Below are 21528 nucleotides of genomic sequence, written 5' to 3' on the forward strand. Positions count from 1 at the left end.
ATTTCTTGAAACTGTTTACTTCTATGATAACATACAATCAGTGGTAACATTTACACAGATAAATTAAATCCAGAGAGAGGTGTACACTACTTCATTCTCATTGTAACTGAATCACTTTTCATCTGCCTCAAGCACTAAGACAAATCAAATTAACTTCTCTGAGGTACACTTGAATGGACAATTCTAAAGAAATGTGTGTGTCGTTGCATCAATTAATCTTGACACAACTGTCCTTCAACATCTCTAACTTGGCAATATTACATCTGACATACTCACATTTTAGATATGATCAGATACAGTGTATATATCAGCATACTCTGCAATTAACTGAGTAGCTGTCTATTTTTCTCTTCTTCTCTGTACTACAAAGTCATCAATTTTGTAGAAACATACAAAAAATAAACATGTCCACAGTAAGACAAAATGGCACTGAAATCATTTACAGCAAAGTATGAATTATTTTGATGACATTCAATCCTTATCACCCTGTACATGAAAGACGACATAGCACCTGAAATACTTTTTATAATACCACCCAAGTAAAATTTATGAAACATTGAAACACGAATTACTAAACTGACACAACCAACCATTCAACTCTGAAACAAGAAGGAAAAAAAAAAGCTGCAAGGGAATACTGAGAAGACATTTGTTGTAGATTCACTCTGAGGGTTTTATTTTTTGCTTCTCAAAGATGGCGGTCTCATTAGAATGAAGAAAATGGTATGGTATTGATTGCCATCAATTCCAATAAGTCATAAAAAATAAAACAGTGCATCAAGAGTATGGCATGGTACTGGAAATGGACATATAGACAGGTTAACACTAGACTTGATAAGTGTTAGGAAAGTAAGCAGAGATTAAGATGGAAGGTTCGACCCACCAGAGGGCAGCATTGATGGCAGGTCACTGGCAGCTCCAGCAGAAGGCCCTTCCTCAGCAAAAGAAGGCACCCCATCCACAGAGGGCACCCCATCCACAGACTCCATGTCTGGTGCCGATGGCTCATCACTGGGTGAGCCTTCTGGTGGCCCCTCTGCTTCTCGTCTGGGCCTCTTGTTGGGACGGTAGAATCTGGTCGGGATGATGTTTCCTCTTGACATCACCTGATGACACATTCAAAGATTTGTGGAATGTCAGTGAAGTATGGCAAAACAAAGAGAGAAGATACTGCACAAATAGATAAATCCAATTAACAGAGATGTGAACCCCGTTGGCAATAATATGATTTAAGTGATGAACAATAAAATCCAAGCTCATGGATACATATCATTTGAAAGTACATATTAGCCAGAAAACAATCTGACAGGGCAGACCTCAACCGAGGAGCAAATTTCCACCCACATACACATGCTGAAAATCACGAGGAGCAAATTTCCACCCATATACACATGCTGAAAATCATCCACCCACTTACACATGCTGAAAATCATCCAATTTCCTAACATAGAAGCCTTTTGTTTACATCATCAGTTTCAAGCCATGTGGCATATCGCCCAGCAGAGGATGCGCTTTAGAATGCGAATGCAAACCTCAAATACATGCCAGCATGAACTCCCTATGCACTGACCCTTTCAGCAAAAAGATATATAATCCTTCAAAAATCCATAAAAATTCCCAGATCACCTTCAAAATTTAATCATCTGTTCCCTGTCTCATTATCAACTTCCTCCAAATCCATTCTCAACTTCCTCCAAATCCATTCTCAAATTTTCAAGCTATTTTGTACAAAGACAAACAACAAACAAACCAATGCCGATGAAAACATAACTTCCTTCCTTGGCAGAGGTAATAAAATCAAGAATGTCGGTAGCCAAACTGGTTTCTGAGTGCTGATGAACATTCCCTGAGCACCGAATTTCTCAAAGGATGACCATTCTCAATTTAAGACAGCATAAAGTGATCTATGCTCTGCTAGCTGCATTATGTTGTTACTTCACTTTCCTCACACATTTTTATTCAGACATTCTTAAAAACAATTAACACAAGCAATGTTGTCCCAAGCCAAACTCTGTGTGCAGCAAACAATGCGATTCTCAAGAGTGACTTACCACAAATCTGAAGCGGAAGTTTTCTTCAGGATCATTAGCAGTGTAGTCAATCCTCAGCGTCTGCTCAGACCCAACAGCCGCCATGCCCCTGATAGGAGCAAGCTGAAGGAAGCTGCCCGTGGGGGAGTACTGGGGACGAGCATAGTGGGAGGTAGCTGGGTCATGCAGGGTGTAGGCCCTGTTACGCCCAAAGGACACCGGTGGAGGCGTGAAACCTGGTGCAAATGCCTGTATGACAGTGAGCAAACATGCAAAAAAAATGACACATGGTCAGAAAACATGGCTTTATGTCGATCAGCATCAATTATCACTCTTGCACCATTGTACCGAAGAGGAGATTGACTTCTCCAGAAAGATTTCCATTTACAACCTTCAGCATTTTTTGTTTCAACAAGCCTACATGAATGTTTAGATATTAGTTATTTACAGACATTGTGTGATTTAATATTCTGTCCAATCCATCTCTGCTTTTTTTTATTCTGAGAACTTACTCTGCATACTTCTTCCTTATCATAACTTTACCACTTAGAAACAATGTATTATGCATTTAAGAATGTAATTGCTCTTACTATAAGTATTTCTCGTAAGAGACACCAATGCCAATACACACTCATGCTAAAGTAGAGCCAGAATGGAGGGTCTTTGAGCAACAGCCCAATCACACACATGATTGAGTTATGTCCCCAGTGCACTACACCTGGGGGCTCAAGCCAGAGCATTTCATTTTCAGATTATTCAAGGATCAAAATGGAACGCATTTTGTTTTGCTATGAAGAGCAATTTTCCAGTCCACAAGTTTCTCTTTTGTTCTACTCGACAGAGAAATATAGCTAAGATAATGTCACGGGACATGTAACATAAAAGGACTCAATAGGTAAAACATCCTGTCAAAGAATGTAAGCACAAGGTGGGACTCGGACTCGGAAATTCCCATACAAGAGCCTCGAGCCCTATCCACTGTACCACACTGCTCCCAGATTGTGAGAGTATGTTGTGTCAGGATGAATGCACATCTAGCTCACCAAAGAGAGAACTCACATAGAGATTGAGGCTGGTAGCTGTGATGTTGATGTCGGTGACGACAAACTCAATGGCGCCCGTGTCAGGTGAGGTGAAATTCCTCTCAAAGATCTTGCCCTGGTCAGAATTACAGCTGAGGCTGATCAGCCGATCTCCCGCAGGACTCCCATCAGGATATGTCACCAAGATCTGTCAACATGAAGAAAAAAAACCCAGCTCATGTCCAATTCACACCCAACAAAACACATAAGCCCTATGAAAATTTCACCTAGTGCTACTTGCAAGCAAATAATAACTCATTCCTGGTGTGAAACTAATGTCAATCTAATTTGAGAGAACAGGCTTATCCTAAAAATCTAGGTGCATCTTTTAAATATTTGTTAAGTCTCTTGGTAACTCCAATTTCAATTACTGGTCGACTGCTGCCAGAAAAATATGTTTTTGGTTTTGATATATTCTGATGGTTTGAAACTGACATGTTCATACATTCTTTTTCTTTTCATCTTTTACACTGTATCTGAGCATTCTCATTTAGGCAGGTTAATCTGTTTAATCTAAATATTGCTTGATATAAAAGAACTCATTATGTCAATATCCAAGTTATCAACATATTCCATCACTACTGGTATCATCCAAGAAATTAAGCAATCAATTGATATCTATGACTTCTATTACAGATTCCCATAATCCAGAATAGATAATCTGCATCCACAAACCATAATAACCCCTTGAAGACTTGTCCCAAGTATACTTGTGAAGGTTTCTATTGGAAAAGCTATGTTATAGCAAAATTAGCTTGTCCTCAACAGGTTAACATTAAACGTCATCTTTCCTGTCTACTCCTTCTTCACGACCAAGTAAGGGAACTGAGTCTGACCTTGCCATAGTAGGGAACACCTGGTTTAAAGATGTTGGGAGCATCAAACTGGAGTTTGAGGGCATCTCTGGTGATCTTTGAACTCTCACTTGTCGCCGTCAGCATAACACCTGCAGACCAGCAAATCAATCAAAACACAAACAACTCCATGAGGGTGATAACAACAACAAAAATGTGGAGTTTGTGTCACTTTGTACATCAATGCCATTTGGATCTGTCATTCTACATATTAAGTGAATGACACAAGTGAAATTTTCTCAAATAAAGTTTATATAATTGTGAGGTATGTACATTGAACTTCAGTCCTCATATTAAATAAGTAATATTTACTTGCTGTAAAATTGCTTTCTATACATACGAAATTAAGCAAACAAACATAAGTCAAGACAGTGCCTGGGTTGTACACAAAATCTAGATTTAAGAATTCAGGAAACACATTCATTTTGTGTAAGATGTATCAGTTTACATGTATTTCATCACAACACAACCTCTTTGGTCACATATTAAAACATGCAAAATCATGGATTCCCTTGTTCAGCCCTGTCTGGTAAGTGGTATGAATATGAAAACTATGTCTGTACCAGTCACTACAGTATGACACATAACCATATGTCTGGCACAATTTGAAATCTTCCTATTAAACACCATCTGAGCAAGTATATCTATCACCATTAAAGGTATTTCCACTAATTTTCAACAATTTAAAAGTAAACACCTTAGAGCAAAATGAGTCAAGTAGTGCAGCAAAATACGACAAAGAGCAGTTGCTTCACACTTCCAAGCATGGCTCAGGGTAATTAGAAATGGCGGGGGAACCCCAGTTAACATCAACTCATAGTCTGGTGACAACCACATCATGAATGACTTGATGACATCAGTCTCTCACTCACAGACACCCGAGGGAATGGGCAGCACTTCCTGAGAGAGGTGAAGCAAGACCTCAACTCTTAGAATCACCTTGTCTCCCAAAGACATAGAGCAGAACTCACGCTCATAGTCTCTGCTATACCTTCACCATGAGAACAAGACGGGAAAACCAATCACTGATGATCGTTTTGGCAAAGAAGGGCAACTCGAACAGGTGCAAGTCAGGAGAATCAATTTAGCCTCTGGATTTCTATGTCCTTTTCCTTGAAATCTCTGTCAGTTTCTACATCTAAATACAGATAACAAGAAGTTGTATGTCCTCTCTGACTTGTTCAATAATATCCAGAGTATAATAATTGTAGAAAACTTTTATGATTCGTTTCAACTAAGTATTGCAAATACATGGTATCTCTGTTTCCTTAGATGGTCACTGACACTAAAAACAAAAGTCTGTCGATATGCATAATTATCACTGCCACTCTCTGCATTTTAATTTTCATAAGTTTTGCTCACAATGGGCATTTTACCTGAAACTTCCTATTATAATTTGTATGTGATTGTTACTAGTACCAACCTCATTGAAATGTGCTGCTGGCACAACCTTCACTTTGCCTGGAAACATAACAACCACTGCCTCTGCAATTAGCATTCTGAAACAAATACCATTACAAATACCACCAAACACTACCACTGCCACTCTTCACATCATCACCACCACTGATGGCACCACTAATAACATCATCATTATCATCAAAATTGCCTTCACTGCAACCACTATCTTGATCATTACCATTGCTATTACTACCAACAGTTCCACCACCACTACCATTACCTTCATCACCACCACTTTCATTATTTCTACTACCACCATGACAACAAGGAAAAGTAGAAATTACGCGGTGCGTAATATATGTCCCCGCCGGAAGTAGCATTTTGTAACAAAATGTACAATACAGGTCAAAAATAGGGGTCAAAGGTCAAAGAAGTCAAAGGTCAAAATTCTGTGTAGAAGTGTTGAAGCCCTCACCTAGTGCCATCACATAAAGCAAACGGAATCGAAATCGGGTTAGAAATGGCGAAGGAGTAGCATTTTGTAGCAAAATGTACAATACAGGTCAAAAAATCAAGGTCAAAGGTCAAAGAAGTCAAAGGTCAAAATTCTGTGTAGAAGTGTTGAAGCCCTCACCTAGTGCCATCACATAAAGCAAACGGAATCGAAATCGGGTTAGAAATGGCGAAGGAGTAGCATTTTGTAGCAAAATGTACAATACAGGTCAAAAATCAAGGTCAAAGGTCAAAGAAGTCAAAGGTCAAAATTCTGTGTAGAAGTGTTGAAGCCCTCACCTAGTGCCATCACATAAAGCAAACGGAATCGAAATCGGGTTAGAAATGGCGAAGGAGTAGCATTTTGTAGCCAAATGTACAATACAGGTCAAAAATCAAGGTCAAAGGTCAAAGAAGTCAAAGGTCAAAATTCTGTGTAGAAGTTTTGAAGCCCTCACCTAGTGCCATCACATAAAGCAAACGGAATCGAAATCGGGTTAGAAATGGCGAAGGAGTAGCATTTTGTAGCAAAATGTACAATATAGGTCAAAGGTCAAGGTCAAAGGTCAAGGTCAAAGGTCACGACTGAAATTCTGTGTAGAAGTTTCAAAGCTCCCATGTAGTGCTATCATATTAAGCAAACAGAATCAAAATTGGCTCATAAATGACAGAGAAGTAGCAAATTGAAGATTTTGATCACACACGGACGCACACACGGACGGACACACGGACACACGGACGGACGGACGGACGGACGGACGGACACACGGACACACACACGTACAGAGCCCGTTTCATAGTCCCCTGCTCGAACTCGTTCGGCGGGGACAACAACTGCTTTAACCACTACCACTACCATCACCATCACATCTACCAACAAATCCCCACAATCAAATCCACCTCCATTACTACCACATCCACTACTACTACCACCGCAATCACTACCAACACCAACACTTCACTCATCACAACCCTGTATACCAACATCTGTAATGACTGCGATGGAGCAACATACCTGTGGATGCCTCTGTGTACTCTACATCCACACTCAGACGAGCATTCCAGAGGGAGAAGTCGGTGGAATTGAGTTCAAACCGCCACACATCCACTGGAAACTCACTACATCCAGACGGGCCAGTGTCCTGTATTGATGTGAAGAAGACATTTCCATTCACAACTGCAGATTTTATTGGGGGATCACGATGAAAATCAGAAAAAACAAGGGTCATTAACAAAGTAATTTGGTTGGATGCGATGACCTCCTCTGGATACCTCTGTACAAAAACACTTTGTTGTATTAAATTTCATTGCACTCATTTTTAAGCAGTTCTCAATTATTGAGTGAGCACTATAAAAGAAATAGAAGTAGAAGTGTTGTTATTGTAGCAGCAGGTGTAGGAATATAATAAAGTGCATGGGTAAATTTTCAACACTGGATAAAACTTATTTGTAAAACTATTACTTTCCCATTTCTACTAAACTATCAACAAAGAAATCAGAGGAGAGTTATAATTGACACATAGAATTGTTTCTTACCTCTATTCTGCGGTTGATCGTCCTACGTTCACGAGAGTTCCAACCTTCACTTTTAACTGTGACTCTGGCATTGAAGAATCCCCTCACGGGCTGGCCATATGTGTACCTTGTAAAAACAAAGGAGATGTAAGTGGTACATGGAACAGATCAATGCACTGGCATTTATGAACATGACTGTGATATACATTGCAGCCAGCCTGATTGTAGTTGAGAGCTCTTTTAACTTTATATATTGTTGTGCTTACTTTTGAAATCTATGCCTCTTTACAAATATGTCATCTACACATGCACCATGAAGTTTTGATCATAAACCTATTAAAATGACAAACATAAATGACCTGTCATTTGTCATGCTAAATATGTGTCACAGAACATAACTACTGTTGACATTTTATGAATCAAAACTCTGCAAACACAATACCTTTCTAATATTACATGTGTTTTCAAGGAATTAAAAGTATTATCCATTAAATCTAAATTCATGAAATACGTATTACGTATATGTGTTATCATTTTATTGAATGAAGCAGTATTTGGTAATGATAATTCATCAAGAAAGTAATACCATGGAATATAAAAAATTATGATTTCGTTTCAATAAATCAGTGTGAACAGTACACCCCTATCCCCATTAGTGCATTTTGTCTTTCATGAGAAGTTCCCCTCTTGCTTTCTCATGGGTTGTTGCTGGAATATGTATTATTGGTTGTTCATTAATTGTTTGAAAAGGAGCTGGTATGATTGAACAAAGAACAGAATGACCAAAAGCTCAAAAAGAAGGCATGTGTACAAGGATAACAGGATAGATAATATGACTGGGTAGTGTCATCACCTAAAAAATTACAACAAACACTACTTACATTTAATCACACAAGTTTATCATTTAACATGTCCTTCAATGTGCATGTGTACGCATCTAGCACATTCATTCCATCAGATATCCTATTAACTTTTGTCCACACAGGCTGTCATATTTTGAATCACAATCTCACTACAGTTTAGCCAGACACGACATTGCATCGCTTGACAATTCTTACAAGTCAAAAGCATCGATGAGAACAAATGGGTACACTTGGCTCCTACCTATGGCTTGCACTTCACTCTTGATTAGTCACACCTATCTACTATATGTTCAGGGAGAGTTAAGCTGCAGCTCCAATCCACCTGTCGATCATCTTCCATTGCATAACTCACAACAGTTCTTGACTGGGTCCCTCTCTTTCAGGAAGTGGTGGTAAGACAATCAATTACACGCCACAGCTACTCCCTTGACTCATGGAATTATTGTCTCCAGGTGCCAAGATGCAGGTCAATCATTCATAACAAAGTACAGTTTTTCCCATCCCAATCCCCCCCCCCCCAACACACTTACACACATTCTGTCCCTCTGAACACCTGTCAGATCAACAATAAAACAAAGCTTTAATTTGTGGGCTACAACACAGAATTCCTCTTTCCTTCCCAGAGAGGTCAGTTTTATGCATTATTAGTTAACCGTTTGCAAGGTTATCTCCTGAAGTCGAACAGTGCGTGGTACCATCGGCTGAGAGGAGTACTTTCTTCTAAACAAGTCTGTGAGATGAATGAGCTTACCTTCCACAGACCTTGACGGTGATATTTGTTGCATTGATCATGATGAATGGCGGTGGTGTGATGATGATCTCAAACTTTGGAAGCACTATGGAGGATGAAGATGCCAGGACATGATCTAGAATTCTGAACTTATCATTTATTACTTTGCTACACCCATGACAAATTACAAAATGTTGCACAAACTGACTACTAAGGAAAAACTAGAGACTGATTAAGACTGTAAATGTGCTGCAAAAGTCTGTTGTTTTCCAGCAAAACTTGCAATGTCCAAACTGGACCCAGTTGGAAGATCTAGCTATTTATTGTAGAATGCATATCATAATATTTCCATGTTAAATCATGATCATTGTATCAAATTAATGACATGTGGTATGAGTGAGTCACACAGGGAAGGCAGAGATATGCAAAGATAATAGAACAGAGGCTTAAAGGAACAGAATTGTAAACAACTCATGCCTGATCAAAACTCTTAAAAATCCATGCAACTTGGATTCTACCATGACACACTCTTATGTGCATTACTGTAAAGCAAGATATTTTTGCAGTATAAAACTTTCTAGACTTGGAGGCGACAGCCTTTTACGTAGCATGAAATTTTTCCGAATTGCCACTGCCATTTAATGCATATATACAGTTGTATATACACCCTGCACATTGAGCCCCACATTGAGGGTGCAGTCACCAAAGATGTTCTCATTTTAACAACTGACCGTCCACACTGCTATTTCGACTGTCCCCAAGCTGCGGGGCAATCGAGGCTTTGGGCAAGCCCTGCCACTTGAAACCAGATCAGATGCATGTATGTACATTTGATGACTACAGCTGGATGCTATCAATTATGCCCCAAGGTCATTCTCCCCTCCAAACTTTGTCCCTGGACGAACAAGTCCAAGTGAGCATTCACATTACGGTTTTTGAAGAGAAAGTCCCAAAGCACCAGACTATCCCCACATTGCAGGGACTAATGTGAATGCGGGCTTAGTGTAAACATGAAGCGAAGTAGCTTCATGGTGTAGACAAGAACTTTCGCATGCATTTCAATTTTGCGAATCTTAGCTCTCGCGAAATTTGCAAGATTGAAAAGACATTTCAGTACCTATATGTACCAGATGGGCAATTATTTTTTTATTGCAAAGACTGGTAGTGTTATATATCACATCTGTTTTGATTTGCACTCCTAAAGACTATCATTACTTGGTAATAACCTTACCATATTCATCCACCTCAAATGTCTTGGAAGATTTCCTGCCCTTGTGGACAGCGTTAATGGTCCAGGTGCCTAACACAGGGTCAGGGGTCATGGGAAGTTCTAGGTCTATGAGTCCATCAGACCCCTCCTGGTTCCTCCACTGCTGCATGCGGACGCCATTGGGGCTCTCAATCCAGATCTTGCTGACCTACAAGGATTAAAACAAAGTACTGCATCATAGCAAAGAAGCCTGGATTAGGTAAATTACGTGATGCAGATTATGAGATTACTGGTTGTGATACAATGCACTAAAAGTATGAATGACTGTAGCATATCTTTTCAATTATTTTAGATTATTACAATGTTAATGTGCTGTCAAACCCTATTTTAACTGTGCTATTTGAGACCAAGTTTTTACTGTGGGGGTCAATTTGACCCCCCCTTCAGATCTCGGCCGCCAATCGCGCGATTGCCGCAAAATTTTGCCTGAACATAGAGCCAGATGTCAACTACAATATTACATGGTCATACAATAGAAAAATGTTGATTTCATATTTTCGAATAAATCAATTCTGCAAATTTACCCATTTACCCATTAAAGGATTGCTAAATTTTTGTGTCAGAGTTCCTCAAGACACATCAAACAATTTTCTTGTAACAAAAATAGCGCAATCAAATTCAGTTTCTTTTGTTTCTTATAGTTTTGCTAATTTCCTATGTATTTCATTGTTTTTTCGACCTTTTGTTTTCTATTGTTTTTTTTTTGCCAAAATTTGTGGCAGGCACTTTTTCAAGCTTAGCCACTTTAGAATTGATTAATTTCAATGTTCAAAAGTTGAAATAATCTAATTTATATCAATTAAGCAAAAAAACAAAATTTGCATTGGATTTGCACATGAAATCATGAATTTGAGCTGTTTTTGGGTTGACATGCATATGCAAAACATTGCGTAACTTCAGAATGGTGTACAATGTACCCAGACGTCGCAAATTTGGTCTCAAAATATGCGGGAGACTTCAATGAAAAAAGTCATGAAACAACATGGCAAAATCTTTGCGCATTGCGAAATCACAGCGAGAAATGTCGAAGGGGGGAGGGTCAATTTGACCCCCCCCCCTTCAGTTAAAATAGGATTAAATGCATTAAGTCTTCCACACATCTTCCCAAATATCCTTAAAATCTCATTTCACAATGCCAACAGATTTCACCGTGTCATGAGATAAATTGAATGAAACTGTATGCCATGGCATGACTCTAGGCCTATTTCTTTGTTTGTTTTTTTAATGCAAATTTTCAGTGATGTTTCTTTTTCTTCTTTTTTTCTTTTTGAGGGTGGTTGTTCTTCCAGTTACCAAGCTGTCCTGTTACAAAGAGTTTTGTAAAAACATGATTTCTAAGATGATGTGAAATTTTCTGCATTATTATGCTGACGAAATGCATTTTTGTTCATGATTTTTTTTTTTTATATTTAGGCTGAGGCCTATACATGTATGTTTATAAACTAGTGTTTTTGGCAATGTGAAACCCCTCCCTTGTCATATCTGCTCTCTTTCGACTGGCATCGTTCATGTAACATAAATCACTTATCCTGTCATTAGGAAAGTACTTGACCTCAAGAATCCCTGTCTTAAAGTTTTCAGGATAGCAGTCCCTTCTTTCTTCAACAACTGCTCTACATTCAGTTCACTCAGACATTGCTGACCCCCCATGACCCTGGGGACATCAGGTGAATATGTAGGTCACACTAAATAGGTCACCCAAGAGCACACCTCCTGAGCAATTTGTTTTCCTGAGACTGAAGGCCACTTTCTCCTACCATGGACCTGCTCCAACACAGGAGTCTTGGTGGCAGAAAATACCCAGGAGCCAGTAATAACATCATCATAGAAATATGAGTAACCCAAGGGCTTAGCAAATCAGTTAAACCTGTCCATAGATTGGGAATGGGTAGTAAATTGCAGTGGTGGTGGTAAATAAAATCTGCAGCATTTCTGGTTCTTACCCAATTAAGGAGGAAATTGAATCATGACAGTCTCGCAATGTGCAGTTAATTTCTTTCAAAGAGGGCCACTCTCACTAAAAATGTTGCAAGATTGAAATGCTTCATGAACTCTTGCGAAGAGTTGTTTATTTGGTGGCTCAATCGACAAACTGACCTTCACGGACATAAAGATGCACCAATTATTCAGTGTTCTATGAGTAGCAATGATTTTTAAAAAATGTTATTCATATTTTTTTGTCTTTATTCTTTACATTTGTTATCACTAATCTTTATATGTGTGGTAGTACTGTCACCAAAACCAAAATGATCATAACTGAATGAAATGTGACTAACTCACATTTACACTAAGTCACTGCAGAAGGAGGTAAAACATGTTATTTTGCTTAGAATTTGAACATAATATGGTTGACTGTATTGATTTGATGTTTTATATGAGAAAAAAAAATCTTTTATCTTTTTCTTTATTTTGGGGGCCACTAAAAACTAAAATTTGATTATTCCAATGGCCCAAGTGTGCCACACAAAAAAAGAAAAGAAAAAGAAAATGAGTGTTGAACCTTGGTATTTATGGTATATACAGTATAGCTGAAACATTATGCTAGAAAATTGATGAATCTAAGTTAGAAATATACCTTTTCAGCCATATCATTTTACATAATTCAATATAATGCTACCAAACTCACACAGGCCTTTCAATGTAATGAAATGAGAAAACGCAATATATTTACCAAAAACACACATAATCAGTATCATTAGGTGACATTCTGTCCACTTTGGTTTCTTTTAATGTGGTTAAAAAAAGGAAAACATGGTACAATTAAACTCGCCTAAGTCGACGTCGCATATGTCGAATAATCGCGCAAGTCGAAGATTTTAAAAAGTCCCGATTTTTCCCCATTGACATACGTGTATTAATTCACTCACAAGTCGAATTTTTTAAGTCGAATACTCGCCTAAGTCGATGAAATTCCAAGAACACTTTCACGGAAAAACCATTGAATTCACTGTGCCTAAGTCGAATAAGATTTTATTGTGTAATAAATCACTGTCAAAATCACGAGACGCCAGCTTTTGTTTACATACAGTATTACCAAAAGAAACTTTGCGTCAATAAACATTAACGTTTCATTAACGCAAGCGGTTTCACCTGAATCGTTATTAACGCAAACTAACGATCGGGAAAATTAACATTTGTAGTAACGATGAGTAACGATCCCAAGCGCAAATTAACGATGTTTCTTTGACATTAACGATAGGTAACGCAAGAACTCACGCGAGATTTTGGTTTCCGTTACCCAGACCTGGTGAAAGGACGACGTAGCCCCTACCGAGTGTAGCGATCTATGTCTTATATACTTAGCGGAGTCTTTTCGCGAATCGAATCACGATTTCGCGAATGGTTAATACGCGACCGGGGTCACCAAAAACGCATGCCGGGCCACCAAAAAAAAAGAAAAGAAAAAAAGCCGGATGTTTGCCTTCAGTTTTGGAAATGAACAGCGGTAACAATCGGCTCCATAAGATGCTAGAATAAATGTCAGAAGTTTGCTCTTAATTTTGGAAATGAATAACTGTAATATTCAATGTGGATAAAGTGTCTTGCTGAAGGGCAAATATCGGGCACAGCGCTCCAGCTCTTGGCTCCAGAGTAGACAACATAGGCCTACATGTACATTATACAATGTGTACGCGTGGTGTAACTGTAAGTCGATTTTTTTTTGACTTACGCGCAAGTCGAAACTCGCCTAAGTCGATGTGTTTTGCTCAGTCCCGAGAAGATCGACTTATGCGAGTTTAACTGTATTTGTGATGAGAAAGAAAAGAAGCAATCACTTACAGGCAAGAGGTCAGGCTTCAGGTCTTGATTGATGTTGATTATCCTGAATTTCACTGCAAAATGAGAGAATAAAAGGCAAAATCAGTTACTCCACAGTATGCATCACTTAGTTGTTCAAGGGGAAGTCCAAACTGAAAATCAGTTTGTATGACTATAAGCAGCAAAACTACAGGAATAGAACAGTGACAGTTTGAACATATTCTGCTTGATACTAAGAAAATTATGATATTTTGAAATTGTGATTGAAAAAAAAAAAACTCAAATTGGCAATTTTATGATGTCACATGGAAGCTTACTCCCTCTTTGTTCTGTACTATGAAATAGGAACTTTTCATTTTTCCATCAGGTGAATTTTCAATTGTACTTATACCCTTAAAACAATAATTGTAAATATTTTTCTATACCATCCCTACACGTAAAAAAAAAATGATAATAATAACAAACATTCAATTATCAATAACAAAAAAAAAAAGGAGAGAGAGAGATTTGTCCGGAATTTTATGCACAAGTCAAAAAAAAAAAGTTGACCTCATATGCTTCATTACAGAGTCATCAATTCCAAAATTTCAAAATTTCTTATTCTAATCACAATCTGATCCATTTTCACTCTCCTGTTTCTAACAGTTTGGGGGTTATGATCAAACAAACTTAATTTTGGGGTGGACTTCACTACACTTCATTAAGAATGCAAAACAAACAGGGATACAACATATTGGACAACATGAGTGCAGCACCTGCATGATTACCCCATGCAATGAATTTTCACAGAAGATTCAATTCATTTCATTCATTTCTGCATTTATCAAACAACAGAATAACATAATGAGAAATACTGACGAATGTATAAACATTAAGGCTTGTATACACTAATGGTTTCTCTTTACTAAAAACAACACAGCCCTGTCCATGTTTTTTCCCTACTCTCCCATCTTCCTCACTTTTTCCTCCTCAATCACTCCCCTCTAACCAAGTTACACTGCATAAAAACAAACCAAGAAACAAACAAACAAAAAGGGGGGGGGGGCTGTTGGGCGAGATTGTCCCAAGCATCCATTTTGGTCGTTACAAAATCCTTCACTTGTAAAGCTCAATTGGGTTCAACTATTGGACAAGCAATTACGTTGGTCCAATCATGCCAGGCTTTATGATTTCCTCTATTGTCCAGACAGAGGATATGAACACTTCCCTGGACAAACTGACTTTTGAAATATCCAAGACAAACTTTATATAAGTGATAAAATCCTTTTATGACCCATTCTATGGCTGCATTATGACAGTAGAGGACATTCAAAAGGAGAAAATGGTTGAAAATTACAGGCAAAAAGCATCATTCGTGACTTCAGTAAATTGAGATGTAATAACAATTATCCAAATCCTGTGCATGCCACAAAGTACTATAAGAAAGAGGGGGAAAATGTACAAATATGAGCAGTGATTACAGATAACTGCAGAGATGAATGACAAAATGATGAGATATCTTCACGTAAGGACCGCAAGTATTCTGTAATGCACATTACCATTTCATGGTGTGATACTAGTAGAGTTGTGAAGCAATAACACCATCCCCTTGTCTAACTTGCATAATATGACTGTGGCTGACATCATTTTTTTTTTAATTGTCCCATATTAAGTAACATTTTTGCAATTTGTTTGAATTCACTCTTCATATCAAAATCAATTTAAACACAAAAGCGTAGTTTTCATATCAAAATCAATTTAAACACAAAAGCGTAGTTTTCCTGTAGTTCTTGCAATCATGTTTCAATGCATAGGGCTGAATTCTAAAATCAAAAAAAAAAAAAAAAAAAATTCCATGGTTAAAATCTTCTTCTGCTTGAATGTCCTGCACATATAAGATAGTATATGAAATGACTGTAAATCTGTTTTCTCAAAAAGATGACCCTCAGCACAAGTGTATAATTTAAAGCAGATTTGTAAACTAGAAAAGCCTTCAGACCTCCACCATGCCAGCAACTCACTTCCACCCTTACATGCATGCAATTTCCAAAAACAGAAGCATTTTGTTTACGTCATTACATGGCACCTTGCCTGAGCAGAGCACGCACTTTAGTGCGCGTATGTAAACCTCCTGTATCCAGAGCTTGAACCCCAAGTTCATTGACCTTACATTTGAAGAGTTAGTTTGCGAAAACCGATAAGTCCATTTTTGAAGATTTTGAAGTACGGTCTCTGTCATAAAGTACAAAATAATACCTTTTAAATGATATATTGGTCATTACATATAAAGGTATATTTTTGAAGTTATGGTCAAAAGAAGCAAAAATTTTCTTATTATTCTCTTTCTTTAATCGCAAACATCTCCATTTGACAAATATGGACTATCGGTTTTTGCATACAAACTCTTCATTTGTATTTATGCCAAAAGATAAAAATAAAAAAAAACTTCAAAAATCCATAAAAATTCCCAGATCACTACCAAAATTGAATGAGGTCTTCATTGTATTAATATCAACTTTTTATGCAAGTTTCATTTTAATCCGTACACAACTTTTTGAGTTATTTTGCAAACAGACAAACCAACGCCGATGATCACTTAACCTCCTCCTTCCTTGGAGGAGGTAATCAATTACAATGTACCATATCAAGGAAATCCTGGCAAAAATACTTACTTGATCATGAGATAAGAAGTACATATATATGTACTCTTATTGTCACACCATAAGTGTGTGATGCGGAAACCTTTTCTTTAATATTCATGATGAATAGGTTAAATGTGTCTTCCATTATGATACTCTGTTTATAATATAAGATATATATATACATTATGTTATATAGATGAGGCATGTTTGTACAAGTGATCTCCAGGTCTGTGTTGTCCGGTGAGAAGCTTCTGAAATTCACTGAAATCATATCATGTGCGAGTACATTTTAAAACTAATGTAGAGCACTGTAAATGCTTCGCTCTCAGTATTTTGTTTTTGGGTCATTCTAAATGTAATTAAGTTAGCTATGAACAAGTGCCATGATCTTGTCTAAAAACAACTATTTTCACACTTTAGCCTGCCAAAATATGATAAGTGGGGCAGCAGAACTGTCTGTGTAGTTGATTCAGATCACAGCAAGCTGTGAGGAATACCACAGGTCAGGTTCCGGAGCCAGGAGATATCAGCGGGAGTAGCAGATGGTATCCATGCAAATGTGAGATTCTGCGCTCCAAGGCAGCCACCCTCATTACACCTATTTTGTATCACAAAAATATATATTGTCTTCATACTACACTATATATCCCTATCCTGAAAACCATTCCAGGTGTAAAACGAGAAGGGAAAAAAAAAAAAAACAATCCTGCATCATCACAGGAATATTCTCTGACTTAGCCAAAGTGCCATAATGGACCTGGAGCAAGAATATTCCTACTAGAAATTCAATTCCACTTGAAGGCCTACAGGAGACAGAATGAAAGGTGCACTCACGCACTCACATCTTCAGCTACAAGTGAAGAAAGTACTTCACTTGTGAGAAGTTCTTACAGGTTCAAATATCTAAGGCATTTACCACAAAGTGCGGTCACACTCAGACATTTCCAACTGTTCATACCATCAAGAGAATACCTTCTTGAAATTATTGAAGTAAAATTCACTACCTCCTGCAAACAGCACAATTGATAGGGAAACACATATACACTGTAACCATTTTCACAAATATTCAGGCCAACAATGATAAAAAGATGACAAAACTCCTTCACACAAATTCTAATCATGATCAACTCTTGGCTACTGTAAAAGTAGGATGTTTACACCAACTTTGTAATACCCAGTGCCTATTCTTATATTTTGTTATTGTTTTTGTTTGCATGGATTCTTTTTGAAGTTGTTACACAACTATCTGTATGCTTCATGAATATCAAAACTAAAAACCTTTTCTCTGAACCTACTGAAGTACAGTTGTTTTGTTACTTTTTCAACTCATATTTGTGACCCGCGACAACGGTTTCAGGCAAAAGTCGCAAGAGCAAATTTCCTCCCAGGTGGGGTACAAAGATTTTTACCATTATTTTTGTCGATTCGGGTTTTTTGCAGAAATCGAATCTTTGATATGTTTTCTACATCTACACTAAATTTCATAGCATAAGACTACGTTTTTCCTATCGAAAATGGAATTTTAAGCACCCTATGTTGGATCGCACTCGTCAGTTTCGAGCTTCTTTCGAACGCCGCGCCAATATCCCCAGCGTTGCTACGGCGCAAGGTCTCGCATGCGATTGGCTGGTGCGTCGCACACATTTACATAATTCGGCTTTCGGAGACACCAGTTGCAGCGTTTGGGGAATGCTTTGTCCACGCATGCATGATTACATGCTCCATTGTTCTTGCCATAGTGGTTTACACGCTGTAGTGCGTGCTCTTCGTTTGGCTTTCTATCCAAACTATTCTACCGCAATGTTCGACAACGGAAGTGAAACAAATATCATTTAGCGCTGCATAATCGTGTGAAAAGAAAAAAAAGATATTCTACTTGTACATGTAGTAAAAATTATGTCAGCAGACTGACTCAAGGGAAGGTAGATGAGAGGAAATGAGAGGTCACATGAAACCAGTTATATTCAAATACTACACATCAAGATCGCACGAAATTAACGAGTCGTGTTTGTTTAATACTGTATGATTAACACCACCGAACAAGGCAACATAATGCACGGCTTGTAAAAGCAAAACAAACAGGAAGCGTGACCTTTGCCAGCACTGGCATTTTTCTGCCTACAAAAGGGTCGCCAATGATAAAGTCAAATCAACAACAATGAAAACGCGATTTGTAAATGTGTGGATTCGCCACCTGCTCCTGTTACATGCACATGGTCATGGCGTGTGGATACCATTGCGTAATGCGTGCGCCCATACACATGTACACCATACGTGCAATTATCGTATCCGCCATATTGAAAGACGAATTGGTAAAACAAACCCGAGCGAACCGCATTGTTTTTCGACTCCATACGCTAAGCTCCTAGGAAGGGTGCCCGGGAAATTTGACTCTCTCATTGAGCCAATCAGAAGGCGATGTGGTTGCTAGAGGCGGAGCTTAACATCGATTGGCACCATCGTACGGATGGGTGATTCTCACCTCGCATCGCCGCTCGGACATTGCTTTTGAGAAAGAGGTGAATCTTCAAAGCCCGTTTTCTCGCAATTTTGTCAGGCTAACAACTTAAAAAGTGCATTTTATTTCGCTTTCCATGCCCACTTATGGTGCCAAAGAATGCAAGTGTTTTATATCAATGCAAAGCTTAGGAAATGGGCAATGTGATTCAGTGAAAAAATGAATTTTCAAAATCCCCGACTTTTGCCTGAAACCGTTGTCGCCGGTCACATTTGGTTGGTTTCTGCCACTAAGTTCTACTAACTCCCTTCTCGACAGTATTTTGTTTGTTGTGTGTGTTTGTGTTTGTGCATGTGTGTGTGTGTCTTGAAACACCCCAATCTCTCTCCAAAGTGAATTTGGAGAGATTTTCCCCCCTTCCTTCCAGCACAAAAGTCGGGTGGAATATCCAAGACTTCAAATTCATGAAATTCTTCCGTTGAGGTGTTTTCACTGCAACTGATTGACATATATATTGCCCTACATCGACTAAATAAGCACTGGATTGATCAGTGTTTTAGTAGTAGCCATGATAAAAATTCATGGGCATACTTACTCGAGCAGGATTCGAACCTACTACCTCCTGATCACCGGACAGGCGTCATCTCCACTAGACCACCGAGCTTTCGCCCGACAGCAAGTGTTGGTTCTAATCCTTATAGCATGCAGCGGGTACTGCGTAATTATTCAAATTCATGAAATTCTTCCGTTGAGGTGTTTTCATTGCAACTGATTGACATATTGCCCTACATTGACGTATTATCATGGCTACTACCAAAACACTAATCAATTCAGTGCTTATTTACGTCAATGTAGGACAATATGTCAATCAGTTGCAACATATCCAAGACTTGTTTTTCTTTTCCTTTCATTTATTCACTAATTCATTTATTTGATGGTGTGTTTCTCTCTCTCTCTCGGGGTGGGGGGGGGGGGGGGGGGGGGGAGGGAGGTGTATGTTTCATGCTATGGTGTATGGGCCAACCACCTAAGTTCCACTTTTTATCTTCTGGTCTGACATAACTTATACCTCCATGTATAGACAGTCTGAATCTCATCGCCTGGCTGTTTATTTCATACTAGAACTGATTGACTTTTCTTACTACCTTTCAGACCAACTTGTGAAATTTCTTCTCCCTACATTGTATGTCCATGAGACTACCCCTGAAAAGAATTGCAGAGAACTCCCATAGGGTTGGAACACAATTGCGAGTGCAGAATGAAGAATTTACCAGGTACTCGTGGGGAAAAAAAAAAAAAACTTATTAAAACGCAAGAAAGACAAGTGAGATGACAATGGGGTGAGTTTCAGTTGCAATAACACATCGTCGTTGGGGTGACAAGACATTGTATCTCAAATTTTGGTGAAACTGACTTTACATTCATGAAATTCTTCCGTCGAGGTGCTTTCATTGCAACAATCAATCAATTTTTCAATCAGTTGCAATGGAAACTGACGTTCTTGGATTAATGGTCAGATAATCAGTTAAGTGATGTTTTGTCTAAATCCTAGCTGCCTTACCCCAAAAATGAAGCCACCATGGCTTGTCAATGGAAAGGTTATCCCATTTGATACACACTTTGCTTTGACTGCCATTTGTTTTTGTTCTCCTATTAAGTCCTAAACATTTAACATTTTTGAGATAGGAGGTCTTGTCATTACAGCGATGATATAGGTAGGAATCACACAACACAGTATGGAATTGTGAAATGTTTGAATTTCTGAAATATTAACACCTAGTTTTGGAAACAACAGTAATTTGAACAAAAATATTGCACATTCTCCTCCAATCAATGTTACACTTTACTCAATAACCCCAACCCCAACAACAACAACACATATCCAATCTAAAAGTATTCCTTTTTTCTCTCTCTCCGGAGAACAAACTTTTCGACCTTGTATCAACACTATGACACTAATTTCACAAAATCTGTTTCTCCAGAGTCTTAACATGTCATGTCTGTTTCTGGATTTTGTTTTTCCCAAGCTTCAAGGAACTTTTTCTCACAGTTGATTCTGGCTGAGAGGAAGAGAGTATCACAGTGTCTGAGTGATGTTTCCACTGGACAACTGTCAAAATAGGGCAGTTCACACTGACAATGAACAGTGGAAATGTAAGGAAACTTCTGACATGGCAGTGAAAGCTGCTAGGCAACCATGCAAAAGCCACCCAAAATGTTGCCAAGATGGGAAAAAAATAGACAAAGAGAGCAAGTTTTCTAACTTCCAAGAAAGTTTGATGTCTCAACTTGCATAAGAACTGTTGCTATGGAAATTTTTGTGTGTGTCATGTGACAGAGCTGCCAAACTTTGCAAGCACAAATTTATCATCAGCCCCACCAGAATTCATAATTTTCCAAACGGCCCTCTTTTTCAAATAGTAGGGCCTATATCTTGTAATCATCTCTTCCAA

The 21528-nt window shown here is 38.3% G+C and overlaps 1 protein-coding gene across 1 annotated transcript in view; it reads right to left on the minus strand.

Annotated features, from left to right (window-relative positions):
* Nucleotides 1-860: 860 nt before the first annotated feature.
* The window catches only part of LOC139738187 (ovostatin-like), a 91993-nt gene continuing 71325 nt past the window's right edge, over nucleotides 861-21528 (minus strand). The window contains exons 4-12 of the mRNA XM_071648846.1: nucleotides 14018-14070; nucleotides 10199-10385; nucleotides 8989-9073; nucleotides 7396-7501; nucleotides 6875-7001; nucleotides 3949-4058; nucleotides 3090-3260; nucleotides 2052-2279; nucleotides 861-1106 (exon numbers count right to left, since the gene is read on the minus strand). Coding sequence (XP_071504947.1) covers nucleotides 861-1106; nucleotides 2052-2279; nucleotides 3090-3260; nucleotides 3949-4058; nucleotides 6875-7001; nucleotides 7396-7501; nucleotides 8989-9073; nucleotides 10199-10385; nucleotides 14018-14070 — 1313 coding nt within the window. The remainder of the gene's footprint in view (nucleotides 1107-2051; nucleotides 2280-3089; nucleotides 3261-3948; nucleotides 4059-6874; nucleotides 7002-7395; nucleotides 7502-8988; nucleotides 9074-10198; nucleotides 10386-14017; nucleotides 14071-21528) is intronic.

The sequence above is a fragment of the Diadema antillarum genome, unplaced genomic scaffold (assembly GCF_040938485.1).
Source record: "Diadema antillarum isolate AM-2024a unplaced genomic scaffold, OU_Dant_1.0 seq00000728_RagTag, whole genome shotgun sequence".
Taxonomy (NCBI): Eukaryota; Metazoa; Echinodermata; class Echinoidea; order Diadematoida; family Diadematidae; genus Diadema; species Diadema antillarum.